Raw genomic sequence first — 26072 nt, 5'->3', positions numbered from 1 at the left:
ATCTCTTACCAAGAGGTACACTACACAAAAGGAGCCTCTGAGAGCATTTTTTAAAGTGCAATTACTAAACAGTTTTACAACCTCTTGTGGCAAGACTCTGTGTCTAATCAGACCACACCTGTAATCATTTCCATATCTGCCTGAGATGTCACCGCAAGATTTCTAAGTGGGACATTTTTTTTGTCAATAGACAAGATTAAGCTTCCAGACTGCACTACAGGACTGCGGCTTCTTGGGCTCATCTGAGAAAAAGAGGGTTATCCAGAACATGTCCACTCCTGAAACTGAAAAACTCAGGGGATCTGCCTGCAAAAAAGTAGTGATCATTACTTACCTGGGAGATCTCACACAACCATTCCAGTCCTCCCGCCAGTATTCTTTTACCTGGCTGCAGCAGTCAGGTCATAACATGTGGCCGCTGCAGCTGGTGCTCAGTGGTGCACCAGAGTCCAGTGACTGACTGCAGCAGTCACGTATTTTCAATGATATGCCATTGCTGCACTCGGGTATACAAATCTCAGTTGGGAGAACCGGGGCAGAAGTGTGAGATCTTTCAGGTAAGTAATGCTCACTACTTTGTATTATAAAACGTGAAGAAAAAAATAAAATAAAAAAATCTTTGAGGGGTAGAATTTGAAAATAAATAAGGAAATTTTGCCATGTTTTTTTAGCTTTGACACGATGACCCTCTTCTGCGCGTTGGTGTGATTAAAAACGGCAGATACCGAATTTACAGTTTCTAGTATGTTTTACAAAAATAAAATCCTTTAACATTATTCTTTGCATCACCATATTCTAACCTCCATTACTTTTTTTTATATTTCCATCTACAGAGCTGTGTGGGGGTCGAGCTTCCATTTTGGGGTACATGACCGTTTGATCACTATTTATAAAAAAAAAAAAAAAAAAATTGAATAGGGGCAACTTGACCAAAAAACAGCAAACTGGCTATTTTGTTTCATTATGGCGCTCACTGCACATATATAAAATATTTTTATATTTTAATAGTTCAGACATTTTCAGACGCGGTGATATCAGTGATATTAACTTTTTTATTGCTTATTTTTGTGTATAAAATTGGAAAAGGAAGTAATTTGAATATCTTGATAATAAAAATAAAAAACATTTTTACTGTACTTTAGTCCCCTTAGGGGACTTGTACATACAGTCTTCTGAATAGATTACTAATGTGCAGTCTATGGAATTTTCACAGGCTGCCTGTTAGACCATGCCTCGGGCACAGCTTTGCAGGCAGCTCGCTATGACACACAGGCCCCAGGCTGCCATAGCAGCTGATTGGAGCCCCACGATTTCACTGCAGAGGCTCTGACTGGAGGGAAGAGGGAGGGATCCCTTTGTCTAGCCCCACAGATGCCGCTGTCACTACTGACAGCACAATCTGAGGGGTTAAATGACCAGGAACTGAGTCATTTCTGATCCTGGTCACTGCCGGTGGGTGTCTTCTGTATTATATAATGTGTGAAGAAAGCTCCGCATGTGAGCCCGCTTCATACAACTACATAACACATATGACGTACAGGTACATCATAAAGCGTTAAGGGGTCAATTATAATGTTTTTTTGATTAATTGACAAATTTACCTAATCTGAGAGGTTATTAGTGAATCATCCAATAAGAAATAGACCAAGTGCCAACATGCAAAACTAATAAAAGGCTTGGTACACATTCCTTTAGAATTTTTCATCTTCTCCCAAGGCTTCTGCTCTGGCCCCCGCTGACGTGATGTGTAAGCAGGGCTGCCAGTTGTGATATGGCAGCAGAGTGGCAAATACAGTGATGTCAGATATGGTGACGCAAACAGCAGGAGTGAAGGTAAATTTATTGAAATTTTTAGATGTTAACATTTTAGGCAAATATATTCCTGTTACCCCACTGACAAAGACTCTGCACTGCCATTTTACTTATTGGATTTTATTGAAAATTAAAAAATAAATCAGAAGAGCAAAAATACATTTAACAAGCTTATAAAAATGAAGGGAAAAAAAAAGGGAAAAAAAGGGAGATCACATGTGACATTCATATTCTGGTTCCACAGAGCTGGTGTTCGTCGAAATCCTTCATCTAAAGATGGGAGAACCGATGATGGTATAACAGCTCGGAGACGTGCGTGCTGGGCTACACGGCAACTTTTTATTCTTCTACACGGACACCCAGAGGATGAATGAGCAGGAACAGTGAGTTACTGGATCTACAAAGTGCAGTTATATTGGTCCAAATGTCACAAATCTGCTAACCCCCTAATACATAACCAATCATAACCAGCGCGGGTCCTTCATCATTTGGCGCCAAAACAGTCAACAATGCCGCTACTCTTCAGCCCGTCAAAGAAAAAGAAGTTATTGTGTGGAGAATCTCGCTGGGAAAGGGCCTGTACGTGAGACAAAACAAAAAAAAATACAGGACGTGCTAAATGACCCATCCGTAATATTATAGAATGGGGGGGTAACAGACGTGGGCAATGCTTACCTTTACTAACTCCTGGCCCAGGACACCTCCCACAACTGCACAGACAGGAGCCATCTCTGAAAAGCAATAGCTGCAAAAAAGAAAATATGTGTAAATAAATTTAAAAAAACGTGCGTGTCTACCAGGTGCACAATGTCCCTATCATACAGGCTGTTGTGGCGATTTGTGCAAATTAAGTAAAAAAAAAAAACCTAAACAAACTGTCATTTCCCATTGTTAGACTTGTAGCAAGATGTTCTTCACTGGAAAGAAGATAACCAAGCAAGAAAATATTGCTGTATGAACCCTTTCACTACCCTAGACCCCCGGGAAAACGTGCATTAAATCCTCCCGGTACCCCAAGACTATCAGAGAAGGGTGAATTGGATCCTTCTACTACCCTAGGCCACCAGAGAAGAGTGCATTAAAGGATTTTTTCGCGATTTAAATACTGATGACCTATCCTCAGGATAGATAATCGGTATCTAATCGCTGGGCTACGACACATGGGTCCGATCGGTTGTTTCTCGCAGGGTTCATCGGTCACGTGGTCTAGGCGCAGATCAGGGTTTGAGCGCGATGCCAAGCACAGCCGCTATACAATGTACGGCACTTTTCAAGCATCAGGGGTTCCAGATGTCAGACCCCCAACAATCAGATACTGATAGCTTATCCATAGGTCATCAGTATAAAAGTCTTGGAAAACACTTAAATCCTTCCATTAAACTAGTCCACCAGGGAAGAGTGCATAAAAACTTACTACTATCCTACCCCTAGACCATCAGGGAAGAAAGCGACCAGGGCACAGTGCATTAAATCATCCCACTACCCAAGATCACCAGGAATAAGTACATTAAATAATCCCACTACCCTAGACTAGGGAAGAAGAATACATTAAATCTGCCAACACCCTAGACCACCAGGGAAGAGTGCATTCAATCCTCCACTACCCTAGACCACCAGGGAAGAAGAATACATTAAATCTGCCAACACCCTAGACCACCAGGGACAAGTGCATTAAATCCTCCAATACCCTAGACCAACGGTGAATCTGGAAATACTACCTCTACTAACCTAATCCACCAGGAAGGCAGGCATCAATCCCTTCAGTTCCCTAGCCCACTAGGGAAGTCTGAAATTAGACTAAATTTTATTTTTTATTCTCTCATTTTCTTTAGTCTCAACTTAACTTTTACCTAAATACAAAAATGTGACATTCAAAAAGGAAAATTTGATGAAATTTACATAAAACTATAGGTGCAAAGTTACATTTCTCCTGTTTGAGGTCTGTGATGCACTAAAACTGTTAAATCGAAGATGAGCAGCTCCCACCCCGAATTTTTACGTCCTCTACCGATACAGACATTTGTCATGTCGCTGTCGTGGATAATTGGGAAGTTACTATTACACATGCACGGCTAGACACAATTACTGGTATTTTAGTTGTGAGTGCCACATGTGGCCTAGTGCTCACAGCTGGGATGAGGAGACCTGATGTGATGCTACATGGTATTATTACCATCATGTAATATTACAGTGTGTAATGCTGCACAGCAGGATCCGTACATTTTAATACAGAGCTTTCAGCTTCACAAAAGCATAAAAAGCATTGTATTTCATGTGTTATGGACTGGTTTATTAAATTAAAGGGACTCACTGCTTTCCAAGAACATGCGACACGTCATGACTATGGCAGATTGCCCTAGGTGCAATATTCCAGGGGGCAGCACCAGGATGAAGGGTTTTACTCCCTGGTTCTGTGTAGAGGAAGAGGGAGCTGAAAATGAGAGCAGGAAGAAGACAGTCTAAGGCCCCATGCACACAGTCATTGATCGGCTGTCCCATGCATTGGGACTGCAAGCAATGCACGGGCAACATCCATGCGGATTCCGCAGATGGATCCAGACCCATTCAACTTGAATGGGTCAGTAATCCGTCCGCAGCGCAAAAAAGTAGTGCATGCACTACTTTTTTGCGGTGCGGAGGCACGGACAGAAACCCCCGCGGAAGCACTCCATGTGCTTCCGTTCTGCACCGCACCTTCCGGATTGCAAACCTACTGAAGTGAATGGGTCCGCATCCGGGATGAGTGGTGCACACGGCCGATGCCCGTGTATTGAGGACGCGGCTGGGTGCATGAGGCCTAATACTGTGATCTGTCCCCGTACAGCTTTCCAGTGACCCAAGATGCATGACATTCTTCTGTTCATGCCATCACCCCCATTTACTAGGGAGTGATAATAGGTGCAGTTATGTCTAAATATCCAATGCACTTCATCAGGTCCCGTGGCAAAGTTGTGACTCAATGCCTACAGTCACCTGGATCACAGGTTTATTTTGGTCTCCTAAGTTTTCATGAATTTTTGAAAATATGGGTATGTAGACATAGCCATAGGTGGCATTTACGAAATCTTTGCCCATTGTACTTTTAGGTTAAGGGTACATTCACACAACCGTATTTTCAGCCTGCGTCCGATCCAAATTCTTTGCGAATCCATTCAACTCTATGGGGCTGTGTGCATTCCGCATCCGTCTGGCCGAGCCGCAATAATATGTCGGACAATAGGCATTTTTTCTAATGGGGCCCATGAAGTGTGGGATGCACACTGATCACATACGTATTTTGCGGATATGCAAAATGGATTTTGTTGTGTGACTGTACCCTTAGGTGGTGTTGTACATTTCAGGCATTGCTTGGGTCACAAATACAAGTTTTATGCATTTATTTTTATATTGTAGAAAATTTGCATGAAGGCGCCCAGGAGGGTAAAGTGATGGAAGGGCGTTCTCACAATGTGTGTGGTGCCTTTACGGTTAGAAAAAAAATAAAAAATATTTATATATATATATATATATATATATATATATATATATATATATATATATATATATATATTTTTTTTTTAAAGGTTTTATTTGTTCAGGTCAAAAGTGTGTAAATTGTCAGGAAACACAGGACAGTGAAAGCGTTGAGACAAAGTTTACTTCTCTCACCTGCCCAACTCTATTAAATAAAAAATTTACATTCGTGGTCAGATGTATCTGCCAAGTCCACAGTTTCATAATGTACAAGAGAGATTTATTACCTTGCAAAGTCTTCTGGCAGCAGATCGGGGTTAACACCTATGGAGTCCAGCAGGTCATTGCGGATCTGAAGTAACACTTCACAGTCTTCTTGGAAGCTACTTGGCTGGGGGTCTCTTCCTTTGTCAGTGCGGAACTTCATTATAACTTTGGAGAAGGTAAAAGGAGAGATAAGTGGCTGCCTGGCACCGCCGACCGTACACAAAATAAAATATTCAGCCTGTCCTGAGAGTTAGGTTGGGGCACTTCGCATTGAGGGCATGCAAGTTATGGTAATGCCACAATTACAGCAGGACTTGTGGCTGTGGAGCCCCAGCCTTAGGCTAGGGCCACACCGACTTTGGTTATGCAGCTGTGCATACGTTGGTGCGACGTAACAGTCACATTCACGCATTTCAATGCAAGACGTGCAAGAATTTGGGGGAAGACCAAGGTGCATCAAAGCTGCATGGCCCTAGCCTGAATGTCCATTACATCATCTGGTCCGGCATTGATGGGATCTGCCATTACATTTATATGCTTGAAGGCAGGCTAACCTTTCATGGATCAGGGGATAGCGATCAGAGGTGGGCACAGACTGGCATCCAGAGGGACAGGATGGTTTCTTGGCTGTAGTGACCATAACAGGACTTTGGCCCCATGTAAGCCGCAGGGGGCCGCATGCTGACTCACTCACCCCCGGATACACCTATCCCAGACTAGTCCTGATCACTACCGTCTGCTCTGAGCCTCCCCTGCAGACTAATTCTAAACACACGCGTCTGACTAACAGAAAATTTACATATTCGGATGGAAAATGTAAGCTGTTCCTAAGAGATGAAAGATGGAAGCGATAAAGCGACTGACGTGGAGGACGACTGTTACTTCATTGGAGCCGCGCGGGCAGCTGGATCCAGAAATAAACAGTTCAGACAGACACTGGGGAGACACCAGGCAGCGTGCGGAAGATCTCTTGCCTGCACTGCCCCCTACTGGACTCAAGAAAACCGATAAAAAGTTCAAAGATAAAAAAATTCTTGTGATACATCATAGTGTCCTGTTAATAGCAATCGTCCAGAGGTTCACAAGTTATTTAGTGTCTGAGAGAAAGATTGTATTAGCCCTGTGTAGTTTAAGGAATGCCTTAAAGGGCATCTGTCAGCAGTTTTGTCCCTATGACACTGGCTGACCTGTTACATGTGCGCTTGGCAGCTGAAGACATCTGTGTTTGTCCCATGTTCATATGTGTCCTCATTGCTGAGAATTTTTAAAAAAATATATATGCAAATGAGCCTCTAGGAGCAACGAGGGCATTGGCATTACACCTAGAGGCTCTGCTCTCTCTGTAACTGCACTTTGATTGACAGGACCAGGCAGGGAAACCATCATCATTCCTGGTGCCGTCAAAGTACAGAGGGCGGAGCAGTTGTAAAGAGAGCAGAGCCTATAGGTGTAACGGCAACGCCCTCATTGCTCCTAGAGGCTCTGCTCTCTCTGTAACTGCACTTTGATTGACAGGACCAGGCAGGGAAACCATCATCATTCCTGGTGCTGTCAAAGTACAGACGGGGGAGCAGTTGTAAAGAGAGCAGAGCCTCTAGGTGTAACGGCAACGCCCTCATTTTTTTTTTCTCAGCAATGCAGGCACATATGAACATGGTACCAACACAGATGCCTTCAGCTGCACATGTAACAGGTCAGTCCATTTCATAGATGCAAAACTGCTGACAGATGCAGTTTTTTTTTTCAGGTTCAGAATATTTCTGACATATCCTCGGGATAGGTCAGCAATATCAGATCAGTGGTGGTGGGGGTCTATTTGACTAGGCTGCTGCCTAGAAGTGCCACGGCCTCTTCATTGCTTACATTGGTCCGTGTCTACTCCCTAGTGGCAGTGAAGGATGTTGCAACTTTAAGCCATTCACCAGAATGGGTTGAAGCTGTAAAATTCTGTGCTGCCGCTACGGAGTAGATGCAGTGAAGGTGAGCAATGTTGGACCCAAAAGCTAAAACTCCCCTTTAAATCCCAAAATAGAGCAGTCCTGAATTCTTAAAACCGTAGCTGAATATATTTTATCTGCAGATGATAGAGCAACGACATCTACACTTGGCCCTGTCCTCAGGTTTCTCGTCCCTAGTTTGTGCTCCTCTCTAACGTGACCCGAATAATATTCATTGTTCAAGCTGAAAAAAAAAAATAATCAGGACACAAGCCCAAAGCAAATAAAATAATGGAGTCTGCAGGGAGGGAGCGGTGGCATCTGTGTTATCACTTCCCTTAAGGCTCAGGCGACAGCAGTGTGAGGGCATCCAAAAATAACAGCAGCTTCTCCGGCTCATCTTCCAGAAAGGGCAGGTCCCGACCCACTGAAAATGTGCCGCGCTCCATCCCTCCCCCCCCCCCCCCCCTCCACACACACACAACAGTCCTGTAACAACAAGTGACGCGGTGCGCGAGTGCAGGAGGGAGTCTCGGCGGCGGTAGGAACGGGATGAACACTGCACGGACTTCAGTCACACTACCAGGCGGCACAATCACTGTATAATGAAGTTCCGCTTTACTACTCCTATTTATTATTTGAATTCTTAGTCTCTAATCATAAAATGAACCAGATTTATCACAGGGGCTGATGCTGAATGATAAATATGCAGAGCAATTTTGGTACATTTTTGAGAAAGTGTGTCCTTTTTCAGTTGGTCACACTCCTTTCTCATAACCTACTGCCAGACAGGTAAAAACAAAAAGTCTAAAACAACTTACCCCATATGCACAGCACAGGGGTCAGGTGACAATCGGCAGGGTTTGACTGCTGGGTCTCCCGCTGATCGTGCGTCCACGTTCCCCCGATTGGAGATGCAGACAGGCATGAGTGCCAGCCACTCACCTCCGCTCTATGGGACCACCGCAGATGGCTCCCCCAGCGATCGGACCCCTCCTGATCAGGCACTTATGCCCTGTCCTGAATAAGGAATACGTTTTCGTAATGGGACAACTCCCAATAGTATGTATGTCAGTTTTACCCCAGAAGCCTGGCACAGTTTAATTAGCAAATCTCCCCCTTTGTGTGTCAAGTACTTACATTTTCAAGATCACTGTTTGCTGTCAGTTCATAACATGCTTGCAAACGTTCACAGGCTGAACGTCACATTCACATGGCCTAGGTGCAGCTTAGTTCATTCAAGTAAATGGGCCTGAGCTGCAATACCAACTATACAATGTATGGCGCTGTGCTTGGTATGCTGTGAGGAGGAGGGGGTGCCCACCAATCAGATACTGATGACCTATCCTGAGGATGGTCCATCAATATTAAACTCCCAGAAAACCCCTTTAATTATACATTTCTCGGAGGAATAACAGAGGAACGCAACATTGCACAGGAAGGAACACAGTGAAACCTTATCTAACCCATGACACGGTGCAACATCCGTAACGCGGATCAGGGAAAGTGGGAACATGAAGGTGTCAGGGGTTACACAGTTGTCAGATTTCTTTGTACTTTCCTGGAATCCCTAGTACTTTTGCGCAGCGTCCTGTTACAGCTTGTCGCTCTGTAAGAAGAACGCCTGAGGGATCCATTCATTTAGACGCTACCAGACCACAGGGACTGGTTGTCAAATGTTGCTCAAAACTGAACCCTGAACGACCCCCTTAAGAGGAAACGGCCCCGGCAGGAAGGGCCTAAAAAGCCTGAACCTGCTGGTAAAATGTATACAGAGCACAGCTCAAGATCGAGAGGAATGCGCATTCAGCCCGGACCCCTCCTGCCGGTCACGGCACAGGAAACCCAGAATAGCAGAGCAGGTGCACGCCACACCCTGAAGGGGCGAGACAAGGACAGGCTCAGGCTCTGCGTCGGTGTCCAGTTGCCACGTGGGGGTGGAGTGGGCCTGGCAGACGGCAGCAGGAAGGAAATTTTATAAATAAGGCCCTGGTATCGTGTCAAGCCTCCCGAAATCAGGATGTACCCATGCCAAGAAACACAAACAGCGGCTATGCCACATGCCAGTCTGCCCATTACTGACAGGCACCGTAAATACTACTTACTGCACTCACCAGAATTTTGGAGGGTGATCGGAGCATTCTGGAGGCAATCCACCTGAGTTAGCCAGAGTGCACCGACAGGCTATGTTATCCTACCCTATACTCCTCCCTGGCTAAAAATACAAATGCTGAGAAGGTATTTTTTCCTCTGCAGGAAAATATCTAGAGCGACCTCCGGGCAGACCATAGAATAGTCAGGGGATCCACTACAGTTCGGTTTGTGTCAGTGTTACATCAGAATGTAGTCAGGCCCAAGTACACCGCTCTGTCCGGGAAATACTCAGAGACCCCTGAAAACTCACCATGCTTACCTGATAAATGACAGATTCAACACTTGTGCCTCAAGGGGATGTCCGGCCTAAGGGAAGACAACCCCAAGGGTCATGAACTATGCACCTTTATAAAAATAAAAAATTCCTGTTTGCAGTCCTACACCACTGTTCTGTTTTTGGCCACCTCCGGTTCCCAAAGGACCAGGAAGTGGCTTGGTTCCAGGCCTCAGCTTGAATGGTACATCACTGCTAGTGAAGTGCCGTTCAAGCACTGGCTACAGCAGTCTCGGGGCGAGCCACTTCCTGGTCCTGCTGGGAAAGGGACAGCGGTGCGGGTATGGCAGGACTGTGAACAGGAGACTTTTTATGGGTCACTGGTTAGGACTTTTGGGGTCCTTAAAGAGGCATTCAATGTGGATTGAGAGAGGCATCATATGGTCTGTGCCCAGACATCTTTTGACACTGGAGTGCCATAGCTACCACTGTTTAGTGCCCCTCCACCAATGAGGTTAGGGATATTTGGCATGTGGGTGAATCTTTAGGATAAAATGCACCCTAACCCTAACAGGTGAACATAATGTGACCTTCTCTAAACGTCCACCTGTTCAATGTTTCAGTACTTTTTGCACACCGTGCTGTTCTCTAACAAGGAGCTTAACGGCAAAATTCACAACAAGAGTTTGATCCATGAATCGCCCCAATAAATGACCTGGTTCAATTAGAATTGGTATATAAATAGTCCTCCTCATCATGCTGTTCACATTTTGACATCAAGAGACCAAGACGACACCTAACAATTGATCAACAGTACCTCGCCATTGCAAGGTTTCAAGCAGGATGTTCTCAGACTGGAAGAGTCACAGTAAGGCATAGAAGTGGACGTTCTTCGGCCACATCCCACACTGATGAACCCTTCAGGGTGAACAATGCCCTGTGGAGCCGGATGATGAATGCCACACATCTCCAGGCACATTTAGGGGAGGAGAGAGGCACCAAAGTGTCACGTCAGACCATTCGAAGCCATTTACATCAGCATGGTCTGCGTGCTAGACAACCTGCAAGGTGTCATCGTCTTGCATGGGCCAGTGGGTCGTCAAGTATTTTTTATACTGATGTCCTATCCTCACCATAGGCCATCAGTATCTGATCAGTTGGAGGGGGGGGGGGGGGCGGCTGACACCCTGCCTATGCGCTCTTCCAGAGTAGCTCCAGAACTACACAGCGCCATCCATTGTGTAGTGGACGGAGCAGGTTACTGCAGCGCTGCTCCCATTCACTTCTATGTTAACCAGCTCCACCCAATTAGACAATGGATTGAGCGTAATTGTTCACTTACCCATTTTTAGTCGGAGTTACTAAAAAAAATAAAATGATAATGACGACCTATGATCAAGCTGGACCATCAATATCAAAATACCGGACAAAACCTTTAATTGGCATACAGAGTATTGTGCTGGGGAAATACAACTATTCAAGTGCATGACTGGCCATGTAATACATGGACATCCCAGGTCCATCAAACTTAGGATCGCCCCCCCCCCCCACCACATCCACATGGTTTGCGGTTACTACAGGCCACCTCTTTACCTTGCAGAAGGAAGTAATCGGCAGGGGTTTTCTTCAGCGCAGCTTTGGCTTTCTCGCTGTTCCAGTCGATTTCCAGGGCGTCCTTCAACTGGCAGAACTCGATTTTCTGACAAGGACAAAAAAGCGGAGAAGTTTTGAGTCTCGGCGGGAATGTTTTCTCGGCAAAAGTTGAGCTGACTGTCATTTTTTGAGCAGCCGCCTCCCTCCCCTTCACGCTCCCCCTCTCAGCTCTTTAAAACATTTAGACAGCCAGAGGAACAGTGATTGGGGCCGCTGCAATGTCACTTGTGGATAATGAGACTGAGCGTTCCAGCTGCCGAGGACATTGTGCTCTACTTTCTCACGTACTTTGTTTTTATCCAACTTTATTCCATTACGATCACTGAATTCCTGGACAGAGCACCGGCGCCTTAGGCGGGCTGTGGGCGCAAATTAGAAACGTTAACGGTCTTGCTGCAGAAGACGATCTGCAGAGATTGAAGGGGCTGGCTGCTTTGGAAACCCCTTTGCATCAGAAGGCTCCCCTGATAAGATGATCACAAGGTGTCCCACAGTTACAACCCCTCGCAATCAGCTGTAATCTTTACAGAATCCTATTTCCCTGCAGCGCCCCCACAGGGTAAATGAAGCATTGCGCAGTGCTTATTAAAAAAAAAATCAATGGGGCTAACCGTGTCGTGTATGAGCCAGGTCCTCCAAAACAGACATAGTCTCTGCTCAGGCTAAACTATTAGCCTCCTAAACGTGAGACTTCCCCCTTAATGATCAGGCCTGGAAAGTCCTTACTGGTCAGACACTTTTTCGTAATTTAGGGCATGTGGTGGTTTAAAGGGGGTTGTCTCATCTCAGACATTGGCGGCATTTCACTATAGAACACATGCTGCAAAATTTACGGTGCACTCTCATTCACTTTAGGGGCCCCATTCAAGAGACAGGTGCTGGTCGCACCTCTGAGAGGTAGGACCCACACTCATCTGTTATTGGTGGCATTCCGTAGTGATATGCCGACAATGTCTCCTTTAATCCGCCACGTGCCCCAAGTCATGAGAAAGTAACTGGTCATTAAAGGCTTTTCAGGCCTGGTCATGCTTGTTTCACCGCTACCGGGGGGGGGGGGAAGCCTCACATTCAGGGTGACAGAACCCCTTTACAGTTCTAACTTTATTTGTTGGACTGTCAAAATAATTTTTGCAACATTTTTCTTTTTTCATGTGACACCTGGGGCTTTTTATTATTTTTTTCTTTTTTAGTTAAAAAAATAATTAGTTTGCAAACTAAATTATTTATTTATTTTTTAACATGCAAACTGACACCAAAATAAATTATTAAAACGGGTTCACTATTTTGTGTTGGTCATTTTGCTATATAATATGTATATGGTAGTTTTAAATGAATGTCCTATTGCGATGGTGTTTTTTTTTGTATTTTATTATATTTTCTACTACTTTTCTATATTTTCTACTATATTTACTATTTTCTACTATTTATTTTTGGCACACAATAGGTCTCCCAAGAGGTAAAAAAAAAACTCTGGGGGACTGACTTTTTTTTTTGTTGTGCACTTTTCAAAAGGAGCCCCAGTTAAGGAGGAGAACAGCCCACCGTGGCAGGGGCATTGTATACAGGTAGAGCTGATCAGGGTTTGCCAAGACCCTGCAGCTCTGCTATGCCTGAGACAGCCGATGATCAAACAAACGCTATGGAACGAGTACAGGGTACAGAGTGTGCCGTAGTAAGCCATTCGATGGTTCCCACATGAAAACGGAAATTCATGTAGATTAGCCTCACAGGTTGGATTCAGATTCTGCTATGAATTTCATGTCCAATTTTATTGTTAGATGTACAGATTTATTTGGTGTGTGTGTGTGTGTGTGTGTGTGTGTGTGTGTGTGTGTGTGTGTGTGTGTGTGTGTGTAGACCCCCCCCCCCCAAAAATAGCAATTCTGCCTTTGAAAGAAGGCTGCCAAAAATATGTAATGTCCATCTGAGAGAAGCGTTCACTCAAAGACGTTCACTTTTCTCCACGCATTAGTTAGGCCATGAATCTATAAGGGGTTCCTTGTACTATCTAGTTGATAGGCCATAAAAGTTGTTTTTTTTTTGGGGGGGGGGGGGGGGGGGGTAGTCCCTCAAAAGCAAAAATCAGCACAAGTCGATTGAAAAAAATAAAAATAAATGGAAGTTGCCTTTTCAGATCAGCTCCTTTCATATGTGACGGGTCTCCTCTCGACCTGCGCCGAAATAATCACCCAGATCCGACAAAGCCTCCTCTGTTCCCAGTCACTCTCAGCCCTCAGGTGGACTGACCTTTTGACTGACTAACTGTTGATTTAATAGTTCGGATCGGGACGCTCCATGAACAAGTGCATGCATCAGCAAACAACAGGTCTACTTCATGCAAAGTGAAGGCCTATTGTAGATGACAGTCGCCTGGAGGAGAACACGTCCAGACCAGGCCGGGTGACACAGAATCCGCCTGACTGGGAAAGGTGAATCCATGTCAGCAGTAATGACGCTCCTAAGATGAAGGTCAAGATTAAGAATAAATGAAGCCTTTTTTTTACTAGGAGACAGGCGGGACGCAGTAATAATTATACCACGGGATGACAATAGAACAATTGACATCAGACGATCGCAATTTCAGTCATTTCTTCTGGAACCTGACATAAAATAAAGAAATAGATTCTTACCCGTCTGGGATCCTGTATCAGGGAATTCCCAGCGTTTCCACAAAGGTGTGGATCAAGCAGCCAAGTCACCTGAACCATCAATGCTCCTCCGGAGCACGAGGGTAAATTCACACATGGCAGATTTGTCACAGAAATTTCGGAGAATGTGCCGATCCTGCGAACGAACAAGCTGCAGAAAAGATGCCATCCAGATATATAGAATGGATTTGCAGTGGCCGAAATTTCTGCAAAAAATCTGCTGTGTGAGATCATAAACTTAAAAGGATTGTGTCACCTGGAACATTGGTGGCATCCTGTTGGGATATTTCACAGATAGGGTCCGGCACCTCTCTCTAGAACGGAGCTCCCATTCACTTCTATTGGGGGGGGGGCTCGGCTATTTCTGGCAGTTTCACAGCGTTCGCGCAGCACACACTCTGCTTTTTGGGACTTCCGAAAATGACTGCGCGTCCTTCTGGGCCATTTTCGACGCCCCCATAGAAACAAATTGAGGCTGGCTGCGCATGAGCGGTATGGTTTCCAAAACTTTGGGTGAACTGCTCTGGGTATGTCATGAGGTGGGACCTGCCCCTATCTGACATCGGTGGCATATTCTAGTGATATCCCACCAGTGTTTAAAGGAATTGTCTCACCTTTAAAGGGTTTTCCCAGGATTTGGTCCCTTTTTAATTAGACCACGTAGTGTGTGGCACCTAATGAAAGAATAGCACTCACCTACTCCATTCAGTGACCATCCAGTCCCCAGCTCATTTACTTCCGCGGGCACCCCTGCAGCCAATGACTGGCCTCAGCAGTGATGTCTCCCCAAACAGCACCTGACTCAGCAGTGACATGAGGCCAGTCATTGGCTGCAGTGGCGCATGGGACCCCATCCATACCCTGACCGGAAGCGAATAAGGCAGGGCTGAAAGACCATGGAATGGAGCATTACTTTATTTTTTACCAACTATATATGAAAAGGATGGGTGCCATGTCCCAGGGTATAGGCTAATTACCCAAGAAAATAATAAAGAAAAATCGGACAGAACTCCAAAAGCTTTAAAAATAAGAAAAGTTTATTTACCCATGTGGAACAGTTCAGTAGCGACGTTTCGGCTCAAGTGCTTGAGAAAGGCTCTATGGATGAGCCGAAACGTTGCTACTGAACTGTTCCACATGGGTAAATAAACTTGGATAATCGCTATTGAAGTAAAGCCTTAGCCTAATAGCACTTAGCACCTTATTTCAAGATGTGCTTTTGTTCCAGCAAAATATATTTTTATCCTCTGAAAATCCAGTTTATCTGGTATGCAAATGAGCCAGTAAGGTGCCCAGACACGCCCCCTGCCACAATGTGTCCACCCTCAAAAGATGAACTTAGAACCCCGCCCCCAGGTCCTGCTAAGCCACGACCCCTACTTATTAGCCGACAGGGATTGAAAAAATGAAGTTAAAAATCAACTTCTGTAAGATCCAGAGGTGGGAAGGAGGGTGACTTTCTCCCTGCAGCTCACACTCAAAGTACAGTGCTGCTGTCTTAGAGTGAGCTGTTCAAAAGGACACGCCCCCGATCCAGTTAGGCCACTCCCACTCCTCAGCCGACAGGGATTGAAAAAAATGAAGTTTAAAAATCAACTTCTAGGTCCTGCTAAGCCACGCCCTGATCTGGTTAGGCCACGCCCCTTCCACTCAGCAGACAGGGATTGAGAAAATGAGGTTAAAAATCAACTTCTGTCAGCTGCAGGCGTGGGAGGGAGGGTGACTTTCTCCCTGCAGCTCACACTCAGACGGCACAGTGCTGCTTTATGAGAGTGAGCTGTTCAACAAGACATCCTTGTGTCCATCCAGGCCCTGTGCCAGATGGAGGACAGGGAGTCTGAAAGTCAGACTGTCCGGCCTAAAACTGGACCTCTGGCCACCCTAGGGGCCGACTGCTGTGGAGGTCACAGTTACGGAGGTCAGTGTTAAGGGGCAGATTGCTGTAAAGGCCACTGTCAAGGGGGCGGGCCCCTGTGGAGGTCACTGTCAAGCAGGTGGTGTGCTGTGAAAGTCACTGTTAAAGGGGAAGGCTGCTGTAAAGGTCAAAGTTAAGGGGGTGGGCTGCTGTGAAGGTCTAATTTAAAGGGACGGGGCAGTGTGTGTGTGGTCACTGTTAAGGGGGCGGGGTGCTGTAGAGGTCACTGTTATAGTGGATAGTGTTGATATCCTTTAACAACGACACACACAAACATTAAATGAAATAGATTAAATATACCCGAGCGAAGCCCTCCCTTACGATTCAGAGGTGCCACTGTCATCTCAGACGGGCTGCCATGATGTCCCGTATACTGCATGTAACTGCTGCAGCCAATCACTGGCCTCAGCTGACTTGTGCCTTTCACTGCTGAGGACAGTGACTGGCTGTAGTGGTATACAAGACCTCACCACTGCAGCCAAAACCATACATCAAGGCTGAAGCCTGACACGGAGGATAAAGCGGTGGCGCTGGATCGGAGAGTTTAAAGGGTTTGGCCTATCAGACATTTACGGCATATTGGTAGGATACACCATCAATGTCACATAAGTGTGGGTCCAGAGCAGGGCCCCTGAAGTTAAGGAGAGCACACCACTCATGCTCGGCTGCATTTGGAACTCCCGTAGCAGGGAAAGGAGAGTGCACTGTGCAAACATAGCCAACTCTCCATTGACCGAGCCAGCACCCACGTTAGTAATAAACAGAGGGTGGCTGCTGCATGCCTGACTGCTCCCTGTTCACTTTGGGGGCCCGGTTCTGGAGATGGAAACGGGTTACAGAGGTGGGACCCACACTTATCTGACATTGATGGCTCATCCTAGCAATGTCCAGATGGGCCAATCACTTAATTTTTTTTTTTTTTTTTTTTAACAACGTCCCTGCATTTTACCTCCCAAAAATTGGAACTTGAACAACCCCTTTAAGAGAAAGGAACAAAAAACAGAGAATGCATTATTATTATTATTATTATTATTATTATATTTGTTGAGGATTTAGCAGCCGAGCAGCAGACAATTTTTTTTTTATACCAGTCACTCTCACAGTAAAAGCTTCTAGTCGGCTTTCAATTATCCTCTGTGATATATTGCTGGCGTGTAATAAAGCGTTACGTCATCACATGCGCAGAACCGCCAGATTTAATGATGATGTCACCCCTGATAATAATCCCCAAGCCGGACTCTGCCAATAACACAGGTGAAGATGCTGCGCTCCACCAGACTGTCAGTCTTTTCAAGTGCACGAGTATCGAGGGAATTAAGGCCCCCGCTGAGACGAGCTGCTAAATTGTAAAATGTTCAGCCGCTATTGTGTTCTTCCAGGCGGCGCATTCGCTCACCAGTGGGGAATAAAATCACAGAGCCCCCCGAGCAGTTTTCTAATTTAAATATGTCACTTTGCGAAGTCTGTCAAGTCAAAACGAACTCCCGTTTGCAACACTTAAGCTTTGCGAGCACCTAAGGCGTCTTTAATTGATGTCAGAGAGGAATAAATTAATGCGAGGGGCGGCTCGGTCCTCGGCAGCGGAGAAGATTACATAATGAGATCACCATACAAACTTTCAAGGAGCTGGAGGAGTCAGCGGACCCTCAATCCGTACCCTTCATCAGTCATCTGTGGGCAGCAGGTCGCCGCAAAGGAATCTTGCCTTTGGGTCTTTGACCATAAAACTAATCCCTTCATTATCGGGAATTGAATACGTATACAATAACGAACTTAACCCCTTAATAGCCAGGGAATTTTTGGCTTTGGCAACAAGATAGTGGTTATTGATTTTTGGGATACCTACCACAGAAGGAGGGTAGGTGAGATTTTTCTCTCAGGCGTTATCTAACCACATATATTAGTAGTAGGTTTAGCGTTTTTTGTGTGTGTGTTTTTTAGTCGAATACAGTTGCAAGAAAAAGTATGTGAACCCTTTAGAATGATATGGATTTCTGCACAAATTGGTCATAAAATGTGATCTGATCTTCATCTAAGTCACAACAATAGACAATCACAGTCTGCTAAAACTAATAACACAAAGAATTAAATGTTTACATGGTGTGTTCAATAAAAACATGGTAACATTCACAGTGCAGGTTGAAAAAGTATGGGAACCCTTGGATTTAATAACTGGTTGAACCTCCTTTGGCAGCAATAACTTCAACCAAACGTTTCCCGTAGTTGCAGATCAGACGTGCACAACGGTCAGGAGTAATTCTTGACCATTCCTCTTTACAGAACTGTTTCAGTTCAGCAATATTCTTGGATGTCTGGTGTGAATCACTTTCTTGAGGTCATGCCACAGCATCTCAATCGGGCTGAGGTCAGGACTCTGACTGGGCCACTCCAGAAGGCGGATTTTCTTCTGTTTAAGCCATTCTGTTGTTGATTTACTTCTATGCTTTGGGTCGTTGTCCTGTTGCAACACCCATCTTCTGTTGAGCTTCAGCTGGTGGACAGATGGCCTTAAGTTCTCCTGCAAAATGTCTTGATAAACTTGGGAATTAATTTTTCCTTCGATGATAGCAATCCGTCCAGGCCCTGACGCAGCAAAGCAGCCCCAAACCATGATGCCCCCACAACCATACTTCACAGTTGGGATGAGGTTTTGATGTTGGTGTGCTGTGCCCTTCTCCACACATAGTGTTGTGCGTTTCTTCCAAACAACTTAACTTTGGTTTCATCTGTCCACAGAATATTTTGCCAGTACTTCTGTGGAACATCCAGGTGCTCTTGTGCAAATTGTAAACGTGCAGCAATGTCTCTTTTGGACAGCAGTGGCTTCCTCTGTGGTATCCTCCCATGAAATCCATTCTTGTTTAGTGTTTTACGTATCGTAGATTCGCTAACAGGGATGTTAGCATATGCCAGAGACTTTTGTAAGTCTTTAGCTGACACACTAGGATTCTTCTTCACCTCATTGAGCAGTCTGCGCTGTGCTCTTGCAGTCATCTTTACAGGACAGCCACTCCTAGGGAGAGTAGCAGCAGAGCTGAACTTTCTCCATTTATAGACTATTTGTCTTACCGTGGACTGATGAACAGAGATACTTTTATAACCCTTTCCAGCTTTTTGCAAGTCAACAATTCTTAATCGTAGGTCTTCTGAGAGCTCTTTTGTGCGAGGCATCATTCACATCAGGCAATGCTTCTTGTGAAAAGCAAACCCAGAACTGGTGTGTGTTTTTTATAGGGCAGCGCAGCTGTAACCAACACCTCCAATCTCATCTCATTGATTGGACTCCAGTTGGCTGACACCTCACTCCAATTAGCTCTTGGAGATGTCATTAGTCTAGGGGTTCACATACTTTTTCCACCTGCACTGTGAATGTTTACATGGTGTGTTCAATAAAAACATGGTAACATTTGATTATTTGTGTGTTATTAGTTTAAGCAGACTGTGATTGTCTATTGTTGTGACTTAGATGAAGATCAGACCACATTTTATGACCAATTTGTGCAGAAATCCATATCATTCCAAAGGGTTCGCATACTTTTTCTTGCAACTGTATATGAATTTTAAAAAAAAAAACAAAAAAAAACAAAAAAAAAAACACTTAAACATCTTCTATCATTTCAAGCATTACGTTTCCATTCAAATGAACCAGTTTAACAATGGGCTTCCGTTTCCACAATGCCCATTTTTCATATGCAGGGTCAGCGCTATAGACTGGGTAGGCATGACTATTTTCTGTCACTTTACTAGCATTTAAAGAGGTTGTTCCCCCCGCAAAATATTCAACCAGCATCTGAATCGGAAGACTTTTGTAATTGCATGTAATTAAAAATGTAATATAGCCAGTGAGGTATTCAATAAAATGTATCTGTATAGCGCCACCTGCTATCTGTTTTTATTCCTATTGCTCTGTCCACCTCGCTGAGGTGGTTGCACATGCTCAATTCCATCCTTCAACTGCCTCCTGACCTGTGATATGAAGGGAACTGCGGCAGAAGGGACGCGCCCCTGAGCTGCCAGCTTAAAGTAAATCCAGAAGAGTAATTGGAGCAATGAATGTGGAGATCTCTGGATCCATGGGAGGTACAGGGCTGGTTCTAGCTTTGTTAGAAAGAGATTGTCATGGACTATATGATACCTAATTTTATTTATTTTTTACATTAGAGGGGTATTCCCATCTCAGACAATGGGGGCATATCGCTAGAGATGGGACGCGCACCTATCTCGTAAAAGGAGCCTTGAAAGTCACGGAGGGCAGCCCTCCATTCATTTCTATGGGGCTGCCGAAAATAGTCGAGTGCTGGATGGGAGCAGTGGCCTAGCAATATGTCTAAGATGGGAACACCCCTTTAACAATGGCATAACCCCTTTAAGAAAACCTCAGCCCATAAGTGCCAAAGAGCATATGGCTACTCGGGACCTGTCAATCACTGTGTGTGGGCATGGTCGTCGGGACTCTCTTTTCGGAGTCCTGTCAGGATTCACTCTGCTCAGTAGTTAGAAGTTCAGATTAGGGATCGACCGATATAGATTTTTTAGGGCCGATACCGATAATTTGTGAACTTTCAGGCCGATAGCCGATAATTTATACCGATATTCTGGGAATTTTCATTTTTGAAAAAAAAATTAAAATTCCCACAAATCTGCTGAAAATTAATGTTTATTTTTATTGTAAATCTTTCTTTTTCATTTATATTTAATATTTTGGTGTTTTTATTTTTATTACTTTTATTTTTTATTAAACTAACTTTTAGCCCCCTTAGGGACTAGAACCCTTGTCCTATTCACCCTGATAGAGATCTATCAGGGTGAATAGGAGCTCACACTGTCCCTGCTGCTGTGTGCTTTGTGCACACAGCAGCATGGAGCTTACCATGACAGCCAGGGCTTCAATAGCGTCCTGGCTGCCATGGTAACCGATCGGAGCCCCAGCATTACACTGCTGGGGCTCCGATCGGAGGAGCAGGGGAGAGGGAATCCTGTGGGGGGGGGCGCACTGCGCCACCAATGCTTAATACTGGGGGGGCTTGGGGGGGAGGCGCACTGCGCCACCAATGCCTAATATTGGGGGGGAGGGGGGCGCACTGCGCCACCAATGTCTGATACTGGGGGGCTTGGGGGGGCGCACTGCGCCACCAATGAAGCTTAATCTCTAATTTATTCATATACAGGAGGCGGGAGCTGGCTGCAGGATCACATAGCCGGCTCCCGACCTCTATGAGCTGTAGCTGCGATCCGCGGCACCTGAGGAGTTAACTACCGCAGATCGCAGCTACAGCTCATAGAGGCCGGGAGCCGGCTATGTGATTCTGCAGCTCCCGCCTCCTGTATATGAATTAATGTGATATTAAGCTTCATTGGTGGAGCAGTGGCCATAGCTCCTCCCCTCCTCTTGTCCCCTGTCCTCCCATTGGCTGGAGCGGCAGCAGCAGCACAGGGGGGAGGAGACACTGCTCCTTCTCCCCTGTGCTGCTGCTGAGGGAACACGGAGAGCGCTGTCAGCAGCGCGATCTGTGTTCCCAGGACGTTATCGGAATATCGGCAAAATAAATGCCGATACCGATAACGTTCAAAATCCTAAATATCGGCCGATAATATCGGTAAATCCGATAATCGGTCGATCCCTAGTTCAGATCCAAATCATACAAGCCTATATATCACTAACATTTCTGAGGGGCGATCTTCAGCTGCACTACTACTGCCCTGTGTGAATCTACCCTTTACAAAAGATAGACAACACCCTGTCTTCTATATTTCCCACTGACAGAACCATATAGCCACAGGACACCTAAAAGGATCTGAAGATGACCTGTTGGCTCTCCTGACAGGACTTTGTAAGTAAAGACTATTCCCAATTCCCATTTGGAGTTACCATTCCACTGCTCAAGGGAGTAATCTTATACAGTCTGTCAGAATCTACAAGGACACACCCCAGTGACTCCTGGTTATCAATTTACATTATACATTTCCAAGATGCATAATGGAGGAATAGCACAAGTGTTAAGATGCTGCAGCTCCTGTGAGCGACAAGTTTCATCACTACCCGCAACAGCTCAAAAAATCTCACACACAAAAAATTGGATTTTTTGTACTCACCGTAAAATCCTTTTCTCGTAGTAGGCATTGGGGGACACAGCACCATGGGTATATGTCCAACTACCACTAGGAGGCACTAGACACAAAAAGTGTTGGCTCCTCCCAGGTGGGCTATACCCTCTCCACAGGCACGAGGCTATTCAGTTTGTACCAAAAGCAGTAGGAGAGAGAAGAAAAGCAAGGAACCAACAACTCCCGTACCGGGAAAGATCAAGAGACCAGCCCGGAGAAGCGGAAGAAAAAACATAGGGAGGGATCTGTGTCCCCCAATGCCTACTACGAGAAAAGGATTTTACGGTGAGTACAAAAAATCCAATTTTCTCGTGCATGGCATTGGGGGACACAGCACCATGGGACGTCCCAAAGCAGTCCCTGAGGGAGGGAAAAGAAGAGACGCGCCACCGGTTGGGCATACAGGTGCAGGAGAACCATGTGACCCAACGGGAAAAAACACGAGATGGGCAAGAGGTTCCATAACAAGGAAGAAACCTCAGAAGAAGCAGGGAAGACTGCCAGCACCCCAGGACAAATGACTGGAAGAAAATCCCAAATGCAAGAAGGTGGCAAAAGGAAACAGAGCGCAGCCAAGGGCTGGAGAAAAAATTAGGACAGCACCGCGTGGTGAAACTACCCAACGCTCTACATTGTTCCAGACCCAAAAAAACCTGTGGCCATCCCCTGAAAGGCCAGGGGAGAAAAGAAACAGGGAAGCACTGAAAACCAAACGAGTGGGGGAGCCATAGCAAGGCTCACATGTGAAGGGAGGGGACTCCCCTCACCGCAAGGCCAGGAAAGAAGCTAAGCGCCCCATGTAAAGGTGAAAACCCAAGGCTGCTAGAGGAAACCGCCAACCCTGGAGAAGGAGGGGGTTGTAGGTAAAAAACCAGGAAAAGAACGATAGCTCCTGCGTCCCCAAAAACAGGAGACGAGGCGCAAGCCTCCGAAAACAAGATATCACCGTGAAGCGTAAGACCAGAGGAAACACTGGGCATGTGAAGTAGCATGGAAAAAAGAAGCCAGATACAGGCCAGGCAACCTCGGCAGGACACACTGGACTGAGAGACATGGGAGTAGAAGGAGAGCACTCCAAAAAACCTAAAGAGGAAAGGTCCTACAACAGGAGGAGGTCCCTCCCGAAGGAGACCATACGGTGGAACTGCAAACCGCAGCACTAAACCACTCAATACCAGGTACTTGACGTGGGAGGCTGGAAAAAGAGACACAAATCCCAAGAGGACCTCAAATGAACAGGGACAGGGACTCCAGAAAGGAGTACCCAGTATGGGCTCACAAGGAACCAGAAGCTGAACCACCAGAAGACAACGCAAGCCAGAATATCCAGGAAAGGCGAAAAGAAACCACCATAGGGGAAGGGGCATAGGCCATGGACAACTAGCCGTACCAAGAATATTGACCAGCAAACCTTAAACATTGTCCCAGAGAGGGCAAGTACAGCAGCTCGGGATGTACCACAAAACGACAGACATCCATATGCATAAGGAATGCAGAAGTCGCCATGAAAAAACCGGGGTAGCCTACATAGAAATGTAGAAACCAGCTGCGACCGGCATACAGAAAACTTCCAGGGGGGAGAAAGCACCAGACAGGTGCAGACGACGGCAAGGTCCAAGAGGACTGCCCCTCCGCCATGTAGCACAACTAAGCAGAAAATACAAGGGAATACCGAAAACACCTGGACCCAAAAGGAACTACGGGGCCCTGTCCGATACCAGAGCAAGCAGCTGAAAATTCAGACAGGTGTGTGTGGCGCTCAGAGGTCCTGTCCTTGACCCATCAGGGAGGACGTCCAGCAATGATAAAAGCCGTGGACCCAGAAGGATTCCGTGTGGCGGACATCCAGCGATGACAGAAAACCGCAGCCGCGGCCGATGCCACCAGCTACGTGTCCAAACAAGGTAGAAGATCCAGTGGAGATCCTTGTACTTCACCAGGAATGGGCCGCTCAGCAATTAGGAAACAACGCGAGTACTCCCCTATAACATGGGGTAACGCGGAGCACAGCATACCGTAGTACCGTAAAGAGAAGGCAAGAGCAACTACAGCACGAAGGCCAACAACCACCTGGCCACGGAGTAGGGAGCGTGGTTGAATGAGGACCACCCGCCGGATCAGACAGATCAGTCATATACTGGAGCTACCAGAAGTAGCAGTAGACCGACAAGGTGGGGGTTGGGCTGGCCCACACCTGCCAGACATGGAAACCATGCACACGCTGAACGAAGGGGGCCTGGTGCAGACAGTGCCTTGAGAGGTAGAAGGAGACCAATGAGCGCGACAGTAAAGGAGTGGCAGATGTATGGAAGAACCAAATGGATGGAACCAACATCCGCAGCACAGATTAGAACCCGTGGGCAGAAAACACCCAGTGATACAGAAACTGTCTGAGCTACAGACCGCACCACAGGGCCCAGCGCTTGGGGTACTACAAACACACGCCTAAAATATGGGCAAAGTGGCTGCATGTTGCCAACTAAGGAGAGTGGAAACATAGCCACAGCATCTGGGAATGAGACAGCATACGGAGGGTACAGGTACACAACCTGTAAAGTAGAAATATGGCTGTGTTAGAGGAACTACATTTAAGATCGAAGCAATGTGGCCGCATGGTGCACCCTAGACCCAGAGAGGTGCAACAGCAACCGCGTTAACAATGGAACCCAGTAGGGCCGCACGGTACCACAAAGAACAAGACAGGTGCACACCACAATCAGGTAGGTGCAATGGCAACAGAAACAGGGCCGCATAGCACACCCTAGAAGCCAGACAGGTTGAACGGCTGCAGCATCGGAGACGGTTCAGGGACTCTACCCATGAAGGGAGTAAGATGGCCGTTTGGTGCACACTATGATGAGGTAGGTGCAATGGCCACGGCAATAGGAGGAGGCCTCAATATCTCGTCCTGTAAGGAGAGAAAATGCCACATGGAACACCATAAAGCCGGACAGGAGGAACGGCTACCGCATCCGGAGATGGCTCAGGTACTCCACCTGTTAAGGGATCAAGGCGGCAGGGAACAGACAGGTAACTGAACCGGACAGGGGCAATTCTACGGCAATTGAAAGTGGCCTCTATATTCCGCCCGTAGGGAGAAATGTTGCCGCATGGAACACAACAGAGCCCGCCAGAGGTATCGGCTACAGCACCGGTGATGGCGTAGGTACTCTACCTGTGAAGGAAGCAAATTGGCTGGGAACAGACAGGCGCAATTGCAGCGGCAATTAAAGGCAGCCTGTATATCTCGCCAGGAAGGGAGAAATAGTGTCGCATGGAACACCATAGCGCCAAGCCAGGGGAATCGGCTACAGCATCAGGAGATGGTGTAGGTACTCCACCTATGACAGGAGCAAAGTGGCTGGGAACAGACAGGTGCAATTGCAACGGCAATTGAAGCGACCTGTATATCTCACCCGGAAGGGAGAAATAGTGCTGTATGGAACACCATAGAGCCAGCCAGGAGTAATGGCTCCTGTAGGTACACTACCTAAGAAAAGGGGCAAGGCGGCTGTACAATTGCTCTGAACTCACCAACCTACAGGAGGCGATAGCCGAGCTAACCGCTTGCCCAGAACAGGAACTCCCTGTAATGAGGTAGAGTGGCGAACACCAACACCAGGATGGGAACCCCACGGAAACACTCTCAAATGTGTAGAGGATAACCCCTGGTATAGGGGAACCAGGAAGGCTTGTCAGGGACAGCCTATGGCAGTGGTGCAGGAACCCCCCTGTTAAGGAGAAGGCGTACGTATCAGACACCGGGTAGGTGACTCAGTATGCTAAACACGGGGACGGCTGCCTTACCTGTGCGGTTGAATACCTGTGCGGTCAGGGGAGCACCATCCGAAAATCCACTAGAGGGGATACCAACCCTGTTTAGGTAGGAGAGGTTCCTCCGTGCACGTAGTCTT

General features: G+C 46.3%; 1 protein-coding gene across 1 annotated transcript in view; it reads right to left on the bottom strand.

Moving 5' to 3' along the window:
• Nucleotides 1–1914: 1914 nt before the first annotated feature.
• Nucleotides 1915–26072, bottom strand: part of SAE1 (SUMO1 activating enzyme subunit 1) — a 46821-nt gene continuing 22663 nt past the window's right edge. Inside the window, exons 6-9 of the mRNA XM_044268479.1 lie at nt 11431–11536; nt 5553–5697; nt 2488–2557; nt 1915–2389 (exon numbers count right to left, since the gene is read on the bottom strand). Of these exons, the coding sequence (XP_044124414.1) occupies nt 2297–2389; nt 2488–2557; nt 5553–5697; nt 11431–11536 (414 nt within the window). The 3' untranslated portion in view covers nt 1915–2296. The remainder of the gene's footprint in view (nt 2390–2487; nt 2558–5552; nt 5698–11430; nt 11537–26072) is intronic.

Source organism: Bufo gargarizans, chromosome 9 (genome assembly GCF_014858855.1).
Source record: "Bufo gargarizans isolate SCDJY-AF-19 chromosome 9, ASM1485885v1, whole genome shotgun sequence".
Lineage (NCBI taxonomy): Eukaryota > Metazoa > Chordata > Amphibia > Anura > Bufonidae > Bufo > Bufo gargarizans.
This window is presented reverse-complemented; position numbering and strand designations above follow the sequence as displayed.